The sequence below is a fragment of the Caretta caretta genome, chromosome 12 (genome assembly GCF_965140235.1).
Source record: "Caretta caretta isolate rCarCar2 chromosome 12, rCarCar1.hap1, whole genome shotgun sequence".
NCBI classification, from domain to species: domain Eukaryota; kingdom Metazoa; phylum Chordata; order Testudines; family Cheloniidae; genus Caretta; species Caretta caretta.
Window position 1 is genome coordinate 25,968,817 of NC_134217.1, and position 15,557 is coordinate 25,984,373.

A 15,557-nucleotide genomic window follows, 5' to 3' on the forward strand; every position below is an offset into this window, starting at 1 on the left:
TTTGGGTCAGAGTTAAGGTTGCTATGATGTGACATAACACACATTTCTGATAAAAATAATGGGTGAAATCATCACCCCTCCTCTTAGTGGCCAGGTAAAATTGCCAGAGCAGCAAAAAGGAGGCCTACAAATCCTGGCTCCAACTGGGGGACAATTATCCTGGCGCCAGGTCTGTGGAAGACAGCTGTACGGCTGTCTCGCAAGCACCCCTTTGCAAGCCCTGGACAAGAGTAGGGGCTGGCCTGGGAGGGGTACGTTAGAGGCAGGGCAGAACATAGTGCTGCAGAGATTCCAGGCAGTGCTACAGACCATATGGTGGCGCAGGGAGGCTGCCGTAACTTAGCCCCACAGCTTCCTAAGGTACACAGCAGCCCAGGATCAGTGTAAGGTTAGAAAAGAGGGAGTGACTGCAAGCCACAGCTGGTTTGTTTTGTTGTCCCCCCGCTCCTTCCCTCCTCATTCCCAGTTCTGATATTTGTCCTTCTGTTTCATTTTGCATGTTCTCTGTTACTCCGCAGACACACATGCTTATCTCACCATGGGAATCAGTTGGCTGGAACCCAAAGTGCACCTTGTTACCTTTATCCTGAAAGACAGTGGAACTCCATCTAAAGCCCAACACATTCAACTACCAGGTAATAAGAAGGCATTTCATGCTGAGAGGGTTCTTATAACACAGTCCATTAATCTACTCCAGTGGTTCTCAAACTGTGGTTGGGACCGCAAACTGGGTCGTAACCCTATTTTAATGGGGTCACAAAGGCTGGCTTAGACTTGCTGGGACCAGAGCTGAAGCCCGAGCCCCACTGCCCGGGGCCAAAGCCCAAGGGCTTCAGCCCTGGGCAGGGGTACTCAGGTTACAGGCCCCCTGCTGGGGTTGAAGCCCTTGGGCTTTGGCCTCCCCACCTGGGGCAGTGGGGCTTGGGCTTTGCCCCCCACACCCAGGGTGGTGGGGCTCAGGCTTTGGTCCCCTCTCCTGGGGTCGTGTAGTAATTTTTGTTGTCAGAAGGGGGTCACGGTTCAATGAAGTTTGAGAACCCCGATCTACTCTTTTCTCCACGTTAATAAGTTAAGGAGTTACAAAGATCTTCCTTTGTAAATTATGGTCTCTACTAGCATCTCTTTTCCGCTCTTTCCATGTGGCACCTGTAATGTAGCGCCTGCAGTGGAATGTCATCTCAGGTCGCACTCACTCAGTTCGCTTTCTGGGTTTTAATCTGGAGGGTGTTTTTTTATAATCACACTGGTGTTCTGTTATTCAAGCCGTTCTCATTATATACAACACCCCATGCGCCACCCTGGAGCTGCAATTTTAAAGCTATCAGTAAAGACATCTGCTTGTAAAAATAGTTTTGCCTCACCTCAGGCAGCACAAAGAGTTGGTAACAGCAGAGAGACCTCGCACGGGGGGAGATGCAGGGTCAAGTGCAACCTCAGGAAAGTCCCTGATTTGACACGGTTGCTCAGATATGCTGGCTGCAAAGGTGGCACACCTGCTAAGAGCCAATAGCAGCAGCAGAACGTCTTGGGGTGGGTGATTGCTCCACATTTCAACTAGTGCACCCCTGGCAACCCTCTGAAAGGAAGAAGGATCACTAAGAGACCGCCTGGCAAAGAGAAGACACGCAAAGAAAGACCAGAAAATCCAAGGATACTCTTTGGACCACTCTTGGTCACTTCCAGATGAAGGGCTAAATAATTACAGCTCCCCTTTGCCAATACCCTAGGAAGGGAGCAGGCACAGGGAGCCTCTCCAACTAGCACATCAGTGCAGGAGCCAGACAGCATAGACCTAATATTCAGGCTGTGTGGGGCCGGTGACTACACCAAGCAGCATGGTCATCAAGGCTAGCAGCATGGGCAGGGCCCTGCCACACTGTGTGCCTCCTAGTGTGTGACAGCACATGCTGTTCCTTTTTGTAGCCGGTGTAAGCACAGTTTAGTATGTTCACTGTAGCACAGTACATGTGTCTGCTTTGCACTGATGAAAGTCCTCAGAGTATCTCCAGTCAGCCACCTTCTCCCCATACCTCCTGGTGAGAAGCAGTCCATGATTTGGCCCATAAGGGAGACTCATGACAAGGGGTTTAGACTGGATAATTAGAATGGTCCATTCTGGCTTTAAAATCCACAAGTCTGAAGTAAGAGGTGAAATATTCACAGCAAGCTATTCAATATGTGCAGGACTTGTAGATTCTTTCAAAATTCTCCAGCCAGTGCAAATTATTAAGCACAACAGAGAAACATTTCATGCTTGTTACTCAAAACGTCCAAGTTAGGAACATGCTTCAGCAAAAATAAAAATGAATTTTCCAGAGAATTAAACCATGTAGCATTGAGCTTCTAGTGGCCTAATGCTGAGGCTGTTCTGTGCATTCCCACTGATGCTATTTTTGCTACGTTCCTTCAAACTGTTCTGAGTGCCAGAACACATTTTGGGAAGAGCAGTTTTGTTTCTCGGACAGCATGTACATGAATGCATGAATGATATTTTTGCCTTAGGCCAAGAACCAAAAGTCTATGTTCCTGTTTTGCACCTGAGCTGTTGCCTTTGCGAAAACATTTGCAACTTCAACAGAAGATATGCAGCCACTTATTTTATTCTCTACTTTATCCGTGTCTCATTACCAAGAACCTAGACCGAATTAATCTCTTGTGGAACCTCTTATGTTAATTGTGTCATGTAAAGAAAATGAAAGCTTTCCTCAAGGATAAACACCGGATGTTAGAACCCCAAAGAGTTACATAATTAAGGTGCCCTGTTCAAGGATTGTATGAACAATGCAGAACATATTTTTAACTACAGACAGTGCACATGTCAACAGTTCGCTTACCGCTCCTCTCCCAAGTAAATATCCACAGTAATTTTCCTACTACAGACCCAGATGAAGATATGGTAATTGGATGGAGAAGCACCACATGTGAGATGTGAGAGATGGCTGGGTGGCTGTGGATCCATATACAGAGATTTCTAATAATGGTTGCTATTTAGGGACAGAGAGGGGAAGTATGGAGACTGGAGGAAGAATGAGGGTCTAAAGTCAGAGAAGGCAAGCCCAGTAAGTCTCACTTCAGTGGCAGGAGAGATTCAAGACACATGAATAAGAGATGAGATTACAAACAGGGAAGAAACATGAGCTGTTAAGAATGAGTCTACATAAATAGTAAATCTTATTTGACAAACTTAGTGGAATTTACTTAGGGGATAATGAGCAGAACATACAGGACTGAACACAGCGAATAATCTACTTCAGGTTCAAAAGAAGGCACGTGCCATAGCACAGCACAGTCTGCTAGTATATAAAGCTAGCAAACCTGTCCTACGTGGCTCTAAGTGGTGTAGAGAAAATTATAACATTAAAAAGTGAAAGCAGCTCAGAACAGGAGGAGTATCACAGGTGTCATCTTTTGGGTCTGTGCCAGTGTAATTCTGAGCAGTTTATATGAGCTTATGTTTGTTTTGTCTGAATTCATAAGATGTTTCAAAAGCCTCAGTTACATTTTATAAGGTCAGCAGGCACTTACATTTTTGAGAACCCATCGCAATAGATGTGCGCGGGTTCAGGAGTCTGTAATGTTTTGATATTTGTATTTAAAATTGCTACACAGATTCATCTGCATGCATTGCACTTGTATTTGAAAAAGAACCATTTAGAGGGGCTATTTTAAGGATCACTAAGTGGAACATCCTTAGTGCGAACACATTGAAAAGATAAATGGAAACATTTAATATCGATGCATCATTATTCCTCTGCACCAGTTAATCAGACTACTGTTCCAAAGACTGCAGTAAGAAAGTAAATACATATAATGAACTGTAGCAGTAACACAATTTATTAACACAGGCATTTACTTTCAAATAAGAGAATTCTGTGATTTCAGTGGCAAAATCATAGCACACCTATAGTGCTGGGAAGACAGGAGAGAAGAGTACACTAAAAGTCTCTTTCACCCTCACAAGATCATGACAGGCTACTGAGCTATTGCTCCGTTGAACACATAAGGGCATGGACCTTATGAATGGAGGCATTGCCATATCAGGTCAGGCTGAAGTCTATCTACTCCATAGTCTCTGATAGGCTATGTGTATACAGGGATAAAAGATCCGCAGCATGGCCATGTCTGGCCTGGGTCAACTAACTCAGGCTTGCAGGGCTCAGGATGCAGAGCTAAAATTGCTGTCTAGGCATTCGGGCTCAGGCTAGAGCACAAGCTCTGGGACCCTCCAGCTCTGTAGGTCCCAGAGCTTGGGCTCCAGCCTGAGCACGAACGTCTCCATGGTGATTTTTCATCCCTGGAGACTGAGCCCCACAAGCCCAAGTCAGCTGACCTGGGCCAGCAGTGGGTTTTTTTCCCCTTTGTAGAGGTAGCTATAAAGGCCAGTGTCTGATGCTTCAGAGGAAGGTCTAAGAACTCACAGTAGGCAGACCTGGGAAATTTGACCCCCCCAGCCCACCCCAGTAATCTACCAATCTAATCTAATAGACATTGGTTTAAACCGTGATTTTTGAGATTTAATATCCTTTCCAAAATTGTTGTGAGCATTAACTGTTATAACTTTGGATATTCTTGTTATCCATTACATGACAAGTCCCTTTTTGAATCTTGCTAAGTTCCTGGCCTCAATGACTTCTTTTGCAATGACATCTAAATGCTATGTATTGTGTGAAAAAGTCTTTCCTTTTATCGGTTTTGAATTTGCCACCTTTTAATTTCATTGAATGTCCCATGATCCAAGTCTTATTGAAGTCAATAGAAAGATTCCCTTTGACTTCAATGGTCTTGGGATTGGGTCTTTAGTGAAACTGACTAGTGCATCTGTGAGTTTACGTAGACAAATGCTCCACTTTAAATACATGATTAGTCTTACTGAACTCAAAAGGACTACTCATGTGCAAGTTAAGCACATGCATAAATCTTTGCAGGATGGGTGCTTAAGAATTTCACAGAGATTTGGTCACACAAAGCTTTTGTCAAACAACTTGAATCTCAAATAAATGTATAAAGTCACAGGTCTGTTTGCAGACAATCTATGAACAGGAAAAAGAGCTAAATTCACCTTATAAATTATTTGTTGTAAGTTGTTCACCTGGTTCTATTAATGCAAATGATTTTCTCACGAAAGGGTTAAAACTGATATCTCAGAATTTAGGCTTTGTTGGTATGTATAAAGTTGATTACAAGCCAAGCTCTTGCTTTTAAAATGTTAGTTTATACAGCTAACAGTGCTAAGTAGGGTTGGAAAGTTGTTATTGCTGAAGATGTTACAACTTTAAAATAATTTTGCTAATGATTTCTTTGCAATTTCTCTCCCTGTAACATTGCTAGCTAGGGCTAAAAATATACGGAAGATGGTTTTTATTTTTGCCAAATAGCTAGGCGAGGGCAGAGAATTGGTTCAGGGTTGTTTACACCTCTGATATGTGAGGTGCTCATCAAAAAAATTGGTTGAGAATGGGGATGGGTGAACTAATCTGGGCAAAATAAACCCTGAATCCTAGTCTGAAGCTGACCTGAGTTCCCATCTGTTTGAGTTTTACCCATATGAATACCAGGTCTTTGCCTGTGTCTGCTTATCCTTTTCTTTCATAGTTTTAGGTAATTTTCTCTGATTCCCATTCTTGGATTGTCAAGAAGGTGGATTTATTTTGTTGCAAATAAGGCAGAGCTGAGTTCAGCTGCAAACTCAGGCTCCTCTTCCTTTCCCAACCTTGTAACCCTGTGTAACCGGGATCCCGGGGGAGCCGCACTGAGGTCACTCAATTAGGGTGAACTGCAAAGAATGGGGCAGGCAATCCCCAAAGCTGGTGGATATTCCAACACTTAAATTTACCAAACCAACACAAAACTGCTTCTATAATACCTTACTGGTTACTGAGAAGCCAACACAGTTCCCTTCAAGCAATCCAGCATCAGGCCTCCTCCCCGACACCCAAGTCAAATGTAATGAGGCTTACTGAAAATCTTATTCATCATATCAAAACGTTCTACCAATCCCAAAGGATTACACACATTACCTCTCAGCTTAATGAATATTCCAGATCTTGCCCAAACACACGCTTACAGCTAATTCTTATAACTAAACTAAAATTTATTAAAAGAGAAAAGAGAGAGTCTTTATTAAAAGATCAGTATACATACAGACATGAGTACAGTTCTGAGATCAGATTCATAGTGGAGATGGTGAGCTTTATAGTTGCAAAGGGTTCTTTCAGATTTAGTCAATAGGTTCAATGTCCATATTCAGGGTGATCCAGTTAGGACTGGAGATCTCAGCCTTATGTCTTAAGCTTCCCCTGCATGAAGCATCAAGTAGATCTGAGGTAAAAAGGATCAGGACTTGAGGGGGTTTTATACAGTTCCAGGCCTTCTCTTGACAGGTCGGAGTCCTCAGGCGAACAGTAGGCAATCATGGAGACTTTGAAGTAAACCTATTTCCTAAGCATCACCAGTAATTAGCTTCACAGATTAACATAAGACAATTGCTTGTTTTCCACCATTCACAGGTGATTTGCTATACATTTCAAAGAGAGATGAATACTGTGCTATCCTATGCTTATAGTTCATTTAAATGTTAATACTTCCTTTTGATCTCTGAATTAACAGAATAGACACGGACTGCACAATTACATTGATAACAATATATATGTAAACACACAAAAACACAAACATTATCTACCAATATGTCCCTAAAGGTTGAATCTGGGTCAATCAGCCTGCAAGCTGCTTAGCCCTTTCTGGCCATGCATCACACTTTGTATAAGATTCATTGCAATTATATAACAGTGGTAGCAACAATGATTTGCATGGTCATACTCTAATCAGACAACATCACACCCTGCCTTACATTTGTACTAAACTTTACCACAAGAATCAGTACAGGACTTGGTGGAGGAGGCAATATAGGCAGGTATGCCTTATCCAACTATTGTTAGTACAGACTTTTTTTTAAAAAAAGGGGGGGAAAGGGGAGGAACATGTTAGAGAATGTGCCCACTTGGGAATTGATTGCTCCAGGCAGGCACAAGATCTGTCCATGGGGAGCTCATCATCCTCCCCTCCAGTTTGAGTTCTGATGAGAATGCTCTTTCAACTCAGGGGATTGTCCCTATTCATCTCTGATCTCCCTCGTGGGAGTTAATCCTGAATTCTTTGTCTTTCCTTTTGAACCCAGTGACTATTTGCTTGTGTACCATGGAAGGAGAATGCATGCAAGAGGTTGGAAGAATGGAAGGGAAGCCTACAGTGATTTCTGCAGTGAGCGTTATTGTTGGTACCTTGGGAACTATAGGTATGGAATTGCCCACAAAAACAAAACAAACCAGAGTCTACTTTGTTTTAGAGAATCTATGTCTGCTCATTTCTAGCACAGGTAGCATTTCAGTGGAAGTATTCTCTGATACACAAGCTTTGTTTTGATATTCTTATTTTTATCTGCCATAATGTTCACATTTTTTTCTTCTTCACTTCCAATATCATTTACAAAAACAAAAAACAAAAAAAGCAAAAAACAACAACATCTGGTTTATGAATTGTTCTAATACAAAAATGTGAACACTGACAAAGCTTCAACTCGTTAGCTTCAACTCATTTTGTTTTCCATTTCTCCCCCCAGGTTTCTTCATGCTCATAATCTTTGTTCATTTGACCCTCCTGGGAGCTAATAAAAAGAAGAAATGCAAAGCTTGTGACAACCTTTATAGTCCATGACATGCATGACACAGCAAAATAATGGCCCAGCTTATTTTACAAAACACTTGCAAATGGATAGGTCAGCCAACACAGTGTGTGTGTCAAATCACATTCAATATGGTACAGTATATGGGATTATGACACAAAGAGTGCAGTGACTGAAAGTAACTGAAATGTCATCTCTCTTTAATCTAGGAAACCTCCTTCAACTAAGAAAACAAACTAGAATGGTTTTTGTTACTGTAAAAATGTTTGTTTGAATTTGTTTGAAAAAGTAAATTGGGAACAGACAGAGAGGATCAAAGACCCAGGGACTCCAGGTTTGTATCATCTTCACCAGCAGAAATGTGATTCCTTTCTCTCTTTAAGGGCCTGATTCTAAAAGGTACTGAATAGGTACTCTTAACTGGGTATTGAGGGCATTCAGCACCTTGCAGGATTGAGCCCAAATAGAAAGCCCTACCTTGTTCCCATTCATGTCAGTGGTGAAACTCCTGATGATTTGAATGAAAGCAGGATCAGGCCCCAAATAAGTAAGTAAGAGAGCAGCACAAGGTCTAGGTTAGTCTGGACTCCATGGGAGCCTTGCTAATTTGGTAGAAACTTGTTCCCTCTTTTCTTTAGATAGGGTACTTATTATTAGAAAATTGCCTTGTATCCCTGATGCGATAAGCAGTGTTAGCCTGTCTTGCAATATAATAGAGTAGCCCAATCACATTGTCTGTGTATAATTCACTTCAATCCCCCTTTATAAGACTGAATTTTTAACAATAATTGCTGAAAAACAACCAGTAGCTATTTTACACCCCTGTTCATTCTTACAAATAGTACTCTCAACTCTCTTCTTCCTGCCCCTTGGAAGTTCATGGGTTCTAGTTATTCAGTGACAAGATCAGAAACTGCAAATGAAAGCTGAAGTACTTTTCAGAGTTACCATTTTAGTGGCCTCATTCAGCACTGTGGAAAAATACTCTTCTGTTCCTTCTGCTCCAGCTTACTGCAACTGAAAAATAATAACTTTTGCTTTAAAAGATTCTAAAGAATTGTAGATTTCTGGGAAGCTATCATTTTCTACCTGCTGTGAAATTTTCATGGGGCACTAAGCAATTTGGGAGGCTAAATGATGATTGGAGCTCATGAATTTTATAGTGCTATAAATTGTATGAATCCAATAGAGTTAATTAAATATTGTAATTAAATGACCCTTTTGTTTTCTCTGATAAGTTAAGTGACCTATAAACTAGACTCTGTTCACTAAAGTATTTCTCTGCTATTATGCTGGAAAATAAATATGCACTATAAGAAATTAAAGCAACAACATTAACGCTCATTTCAGATCTCTGCTGTTCAATTAAATCTACATAAGAAGGTACTGCTTTTCACATTGTTTCCCATGGCCCTGAAACATCAGCAAGGAAACACTGCCAATAAACATGGAGATTTAATATTTACTGAGCCTGAATCTCAGGTCTAGGCCAGTTGCTGGGAAGCTGGCTGAACTGACTTCCTGAGAAATCCCTAGTGTGAGTGAAATCCTTGGGTGGTGGAAAAGCTGCCAGAAAAGCTCCTATACCCACTCCATCCTGGTGATCCCTGGCTGCCAGAATGACGCTAAAGCCACCCAGAATTCCACTGGGGACTGGCCTGGCTCGAAGACTGAAGGCACACAAAGGTAACTTTGCTCACCAGCCAGCCCAGCTGCACCAAGCATATCTCAGCCATAGTCAAGGATCTAGCCCATTGTTTGTAGTTATCTGACCGCACATGCAATTCTGTATAAAACACACACACTAAATACTTACACTGACAGTGACTGATTCTACGAGCTGTCTCTTGCAGGTTAAAATATTGCTTTTAGGGAATTTGAATGTCATGGACGATGACGGACATTTCATTTGGGTACTTAAAGCTGTGGGGCAATTTCTGTGTTGACTTACAAACTCTGAAAACCTATTGACTTTAACTGACATCATCAGGATTGAAGTAAAGGGGAGTTAAGTACCTCAACTACTTAGGTGTAAATTCCACTAGGTACCTATCTTTAGATGCCTATCTATCTTTGTATATCAGACCTTAAGTCTCCTAAGTTACCTAGGGTCTGACAACGCTATAAATTCTACAGCAGCACCACTGTGATGCTGCAGCAACATGGCTCTAGTTCTGTAGTGTAGATATTTGCTACAGTGATGAAATGGGATTTTCCATCTCCATAGTAAATCCACCCCCACTAAAGACGGTAGCTAGGTCAGGTGAAGAATTCTTCTGTCAACCCAACTGTGTCTACAGTGGGAGTTAGGTCGACTTAACTACGTTGCACATTTTTCACAGCCCTAAGGAACGTAGTGAGGTCAACCTATGTTTTAGGTGTACACCAGGCCTCAGTGACTCTTGAAAATGTTACCCCCCCGTGTTTCTAGTTGTGGGTGAGGTGTTACTGAGATTCCATTAAAACACACAACTTGGATTTTAGCCAGAAAAATGAGATGTCTCTTTCATAGACAGCCACAGAACTACCTATAAACCAGCTGCAGGTCATAGAGCAATCTGTTAAAATACTGACTATTTAAGATGGCCTGTACTTCTGCTTTGCATTCAATGCCCAAATATGAAGACAGGTTATGTGAAGCAGAGGCTTACAAGGAGAGTTTGTAAGAGGTGGAGAAGGGTAAGGACTTGTGTGGACATTGATATTAACAGTTCCTCTCCCCAAAACCCTCTTTATAACTCATTAAGCCAAACTGGTATGTACAAAAGTTGGATCATTGCAACGATAGCACAAAAGTTTGTGTTCTTGTATTTCATTAGAAACAATATGCCTGGCAGATGCAGATACAGTTGCTGACAGTAATAACAAGCTACTTTCCTCAGCACAACGATGGTGACGGAGGAGGCAAGGTGTGGGTGGCATTTCAACTCTCTGGGAGGGCTGTTTGTAATCAGTGTTATTTGAATGTAGTTGTTGGCTTGTGATTTCCTTTATTTTTGCTGTGTAACCAGAATCAGATACCTACATAGCATGGGCATGGATTTTCAGAGCTTGGCTCCCATTTGTGTTTGCACTGTTCTGCACAGGAACACTTCTGAGTGAACACTTCGATGCAGCACCACCTGCAAGCAAAAGTAATAGACTCTAACCCCCTGTGCACTCAGCTGATGGGATCGGAAATTACAATTCTATCACCTGGATATGCAGATGTGAGATTCTCAATAGGGTTCATGGGTCATGGTACACCAAGGTGTGCATGCATGTGTATGTTCAAGATTGCATGCACACAGTGGGAGGCTGGATTTAGGCCTCACTAGAAATACAACCTTGTACTTTTCCAAAAAACATGTTATTTACTTGACAGACTTGCCTGGCTTCTCCATAACCTGCTGTGGTATTGGGAGTCTATGTATTGTGGGCTCGGCAGTCATTTTGAAAATATGTGGGTTTTACCCAATACTCCATAATGATCCCTTACAGTCACTACAATCTAATGTGTAAAGCTAGGTTTTTTCAAAGGAGACAGACAGTTAAGTGCCCAATTCCCACTGAAATTTACTGAGAGCTGGGCACCTAACTCCCTAAGGCTCCTTTGAAAATCCCGGACTCAAGCCACGGGTAGGCAATTCTAAGAAGTAGCTACTTGACGTTCTTAGCCATAAGAGATTTTGTCCTGAAAGTCATCATGTCACCTGCTGGAATGAGCTCTGTTGCACAGCTCTTGTATTCACAGCAAGGATTCTCATTCTTCCCCGCAATGGACCGTTACAGGAGCTCAGACACTAACCCATGTGTGAGAACTCTTAGAGGACAGAGAAAATCCACTGAGGGGCCACTCTGTCAACTCGGCCTCCCTTTTCTAATTCCCCTTTTGAACCATTTTTAAGGAGCTTTCAGTTCTGGCCTTTCCCTGACTGGTTTTTGGCTTTCTGTGAGCAAGCGCAAACATCCCTTCTGCACCCTCTGGACACATATCTACTATCACCACAAGCTACACGTTGTCTTTTTAATCAGACAGAGATGTCCTGTTTTATTAGTCCAAGGTGGCAAATACAGAGACAAGCACATACTGAGAATGTCACTGCCAATTAGGTTTTCATGATGATAAAGGAAGGAGCAAAAGCAGCACGAACTATTCCTAAGTCAAGCAGAAGAAATCCAGCCACCTATTGTTTTTCTGGTAGCTGTAGACACCTCCTTATTAGCTAGCTTTACAGTTGGAGTTGCTCATCGGCTTTCTGTCGACATAACCCGCTTACGTTTGATTAGCAGAAAGTTTCATTTCAGTGCCTGATGAAAGTAACCTTTAAGAACCACAGCCTGTGCCTGTGATCACATTTAAGGTCATTTTCCTATATGGTCATGCTCACATCGTGAAACTTCAGCCCCTTCCTGGTCTAAACAGTTAAAAATGAACCATCATTTTTAGAAACTAAAATGCAGTCAATTGGCTGAGGGGGCTTTTGCCAATCCAGTCATTTGAATTATAATTCATAATAAACCAAAATAAAACAGCCAAAAACCCATACGCACAACTATCCCTGGGGATTAGAAGAGTGTTTTGGTTCTGTTGTAACAAAGCTCTATTGAAAGACAAGGGAAGGGGGGAGACCTTTGTTACAATTGAAACTGATCTCAAAGTTTGTAACTTGTAAAATAATTAAATCCACCATCTGCATGTTGAAGGAGGACTTGTGGCACCTTAGAGACTAACCAATTTATTTGAGCATGAGCTTTCGTGAGCTACAGCTCACTTTAAGTGAGCTGTAGCTCACGAAAGCTCATGCTCAAATAAATTGGTTAGTCTCTAAGGTGCCACAAGTCCTCCTTTTCTTTTTGCGAATACAGACTAACACGGCTGTTCCTCTGAAACCTGTCATCTGCATGTTGTTTGTTCCTGTTTTTAGTAACTTTTTTGACCTCCTGAGGCTGAAGTGACTAGGGCATGCAGTACAGCCTGTTCAGTTTAGACTTGGGACTGAACCCCACACAGAAGTCAGACCAAAATATGCTTTGCTGGTTTTCTGGGGTGGGCATGCTTCCATGAGCCCATCGTTCCATTTCTGAAGAGAGTAAACTCCAGTAGAGTTTCCACCTAGCAAACAGAGACAACTGATATCCCGTAGCAGAAGGGTGCCGGATTCTACCACCCAACACAGGGATGCAGAGCTGATCTTTAGGTCCTAGAACCCTGAACAATGGCGCAGTGGGGTTAGTACTAAACCCAAGTGAACTAGCTTCTACCAGGTTAGAGGCTCTCTCAGAGGCAGAAGGAACTAGGGTCTGGAACGTGGAGGCATTTCCATAAATGGCTTTGCTATAGCTAGGTAAAGCTTCCCGTAATAAATGTGCAACCTCACTGCATGAAAACCAGTTGAATTTCTGCTCTTCTTGTTGTCCTTGTGTTATGCATATTCATCCCCTGTCCTAAAAAGACGATACCTATGAGTAAAATAAATCTCTTTCCTAGCTCATGGAATAGCGTCCAGGTTCAACTACATGAGAGGTGGTTCCAAAGAGGATGGTTCTAGACTATTCTCAGTGGTAGAAGATGACAGGACAAGGAGTAATGGTCTCAAGTTGCAATGGGGGAGGTTTAGGTTGGATATTAGGAAAAACTTTTTCACTAGGAGGGTGGTGAAACACTGGAATGCGTTACCTAGGGAGGTGGTAGAATCTCCTTCCTTAGAAGTTTTTAAGGTCAGGCTTGACAAAGCCCTGGCTGGGATGATTTAATTGAGGATTGGTCCTGCTTTGAGCAGGGGGTTGGACTAGATGACCTCCTGAGGTCCCTTCCAACCCTGATATTCTATGATTCTATGATTCAAGCAGGTGCACTTTGAGGAGTACTGTATTTGCTTAGTATTACCAATACTTAGCCAAGCAAGCCTGATACACGCTGAACCATTGTTTCAAAGAGTGTCCTCGGGAGATGGTCACACAAACCCACTCCTTGCAATCATGCAAGATGCATTGCAGCATGGAATTAATACAGTATATTCAGTTATAGTTCAAACTGTAAAAACACTTGCATTCATTAAAAAAAAAAAGTAAAGCTATAATTAAACAAATGGAGCAATGATGCCTCTTCCAGTGAGTAAGAGATTTTTTAAAAAAAAAAAGATTAAGCGGCAAATAAAAATGCATTAGCTCCTTGAGAATTAAGTTTTATATCAAGAAGAACTTAACTCCCAAGGTTCTTCTCAAATCATAAACAGGAGCCATGCAGCACAAAAGGTAACAGATTGTATCACAGTCCATCTTCAGGAACAAGTCAGATGAAAGTCTCTTGTGCTCTAGTGATAAACCAGTATTGCACCTCCATATTTGAATAAAACATTCAGATCTGTCCTGTGGAACGCCTTCGTTCGGGTAGTCAGATATCAAATGTAGCCAAGTTCCTTAATTCTTTTACTTGTGGTCTATACTACACCATTAACGTTACACGGAAATCATTAGGACATACCTGCTATTTTTAGCAGCACAGAAAGTGCATTCTGGCAGAACCTACCTTAACATTCAGTAGCTAAGCAGTTAAGGGGAACAGAAATCGTACTTTGTTAAAGTCTAAAACCAGACTGTTAAAAGTGTAAGATATTCACAGTTATACCCTGATGACTTTGACAGAACATCCGTTCCCACTCCCACAACCCTTATACAATTTTTGCAGTCACGGCTGAAAGAGAAATTGGGTGATAGTTGTCTAGATCCATATATAGTACGCAACTAAAGAGGGGCCGAAACTAGACAGTTTCCAATCCTAAATAAGCTTAAAAATCAGCAATCAGCCATTAAACAAATGAACCAAAAATGAGAATAGAGCCATTACTGTAAAAGGAATGTAAACACGAAGTGTATTTTTAAACTTTTTTCCATCCCCAGAGTGGCTATAATACCTTAAATATGGTAATTGTTTTCTCTAGACCTGAAACAGATGTAAAAGTTTATAAGCTCTCTCTTGATCCTTTTGATTTATGCACAAATGCATCTGACTTGAATACATAACTGCTGTGTAGGTGAAAGAGTGGGGACATGGCTCAATTAAATGCCCCTGGATCAGCTAGGAACTGATTTTAGGGAGCAGGCATGTATGCAATTGTGGATATGTAAATATACTCCTACCTTGTATGTGCATGGACACACACACACCCTTATCCTGGCTACATTAACTGCTGAGGCACTTTTAACATCATGCGAGTTAACCACACTGAAACAGCATTTACTCCTGGGGGAGTTCTGCGCCAAAAAATTAACAATTCTGCACACAATGTTTTAAAAATTCTGCAAAATTCTGCATATTTTATTTGTTAAAATAATGCAGTATAATCATGCTGGTTTCAATTATTTTGGTAATTTATTTAAACTATAGAACAATGGATGGAGAATGGGAGTGGGGAGCAGTGGAGGAAGTCACCAAACCGCCCCCCCGGTCTAATAGCAACATAGCCTTTACTTTTAGTTATTAGTCAACAAATATATGCAGCCATATTCTCAGTGTTACATCATAGGCAACTGGAGAGCAAGTGAGGGTTGGGGACTCAAACTCACAATTTATATTGGCTACTGACCATCTCCAGAAAGGTCAGTAGCAAACAGTTTATGGAGCACATTTTGATAGGAAATTTTTTCAGTCCAAAAATTTAGACCAGTTCTAATCACTAAAGCACCATAAACATTTATAAGGTCACACTGTTCTTTACAATAAGGCTCCTTTACACCACTTTGGCAATATAAAGGATCCATAAAATTTTTACATGTTTTATACTCCTGGGGAATGCTCTAAGAACAATGAGAACAATTCACTAAGCAGGCAGGCTGCTACATTCTGCTCTGCCTGAGGAACAGAGCCTACCTCACACTTACCTCGTCAGAAACATCC

At 41.6% G+C, this 15,557-nt stretch overlaps 1 protein-coding gene across 3 annotated transcripts in view; it reads left to right on the top strand.

Moving 5' to 3' along the window:
* The window catches only part of CDH16 (cadherin 16), a 52,850-nt gene extending 43,828 nt beyond the window's left edge, over positions 1 to 9,022 (top strand). For all 3 annotated transcript variants that reach the window (XM_075118421.1, XM_075118422.1, XM_075118423.1), the window contains 3 exons: positions 519 to 635; positions 7,175 to 7,291; positions 7,616 to 9,022. In XM_075118421.1, the coding sequence (XP_074974522.1) occupies positions 519 to 635; positions 7,175 to 7,291; positions 7,616 to 7,710 (329 nt within the window). In that variant the 3' untranslated portion in view covers positions 7,711 to 9,022. The remainder of the gene's footprint in view (positions 1 to 518; positions 636 to 7,174; positions 7,292 to 7,615) is intronic.
* Positions 9,023 to 15,557: the final 6,535 nt, after the last annotated feature.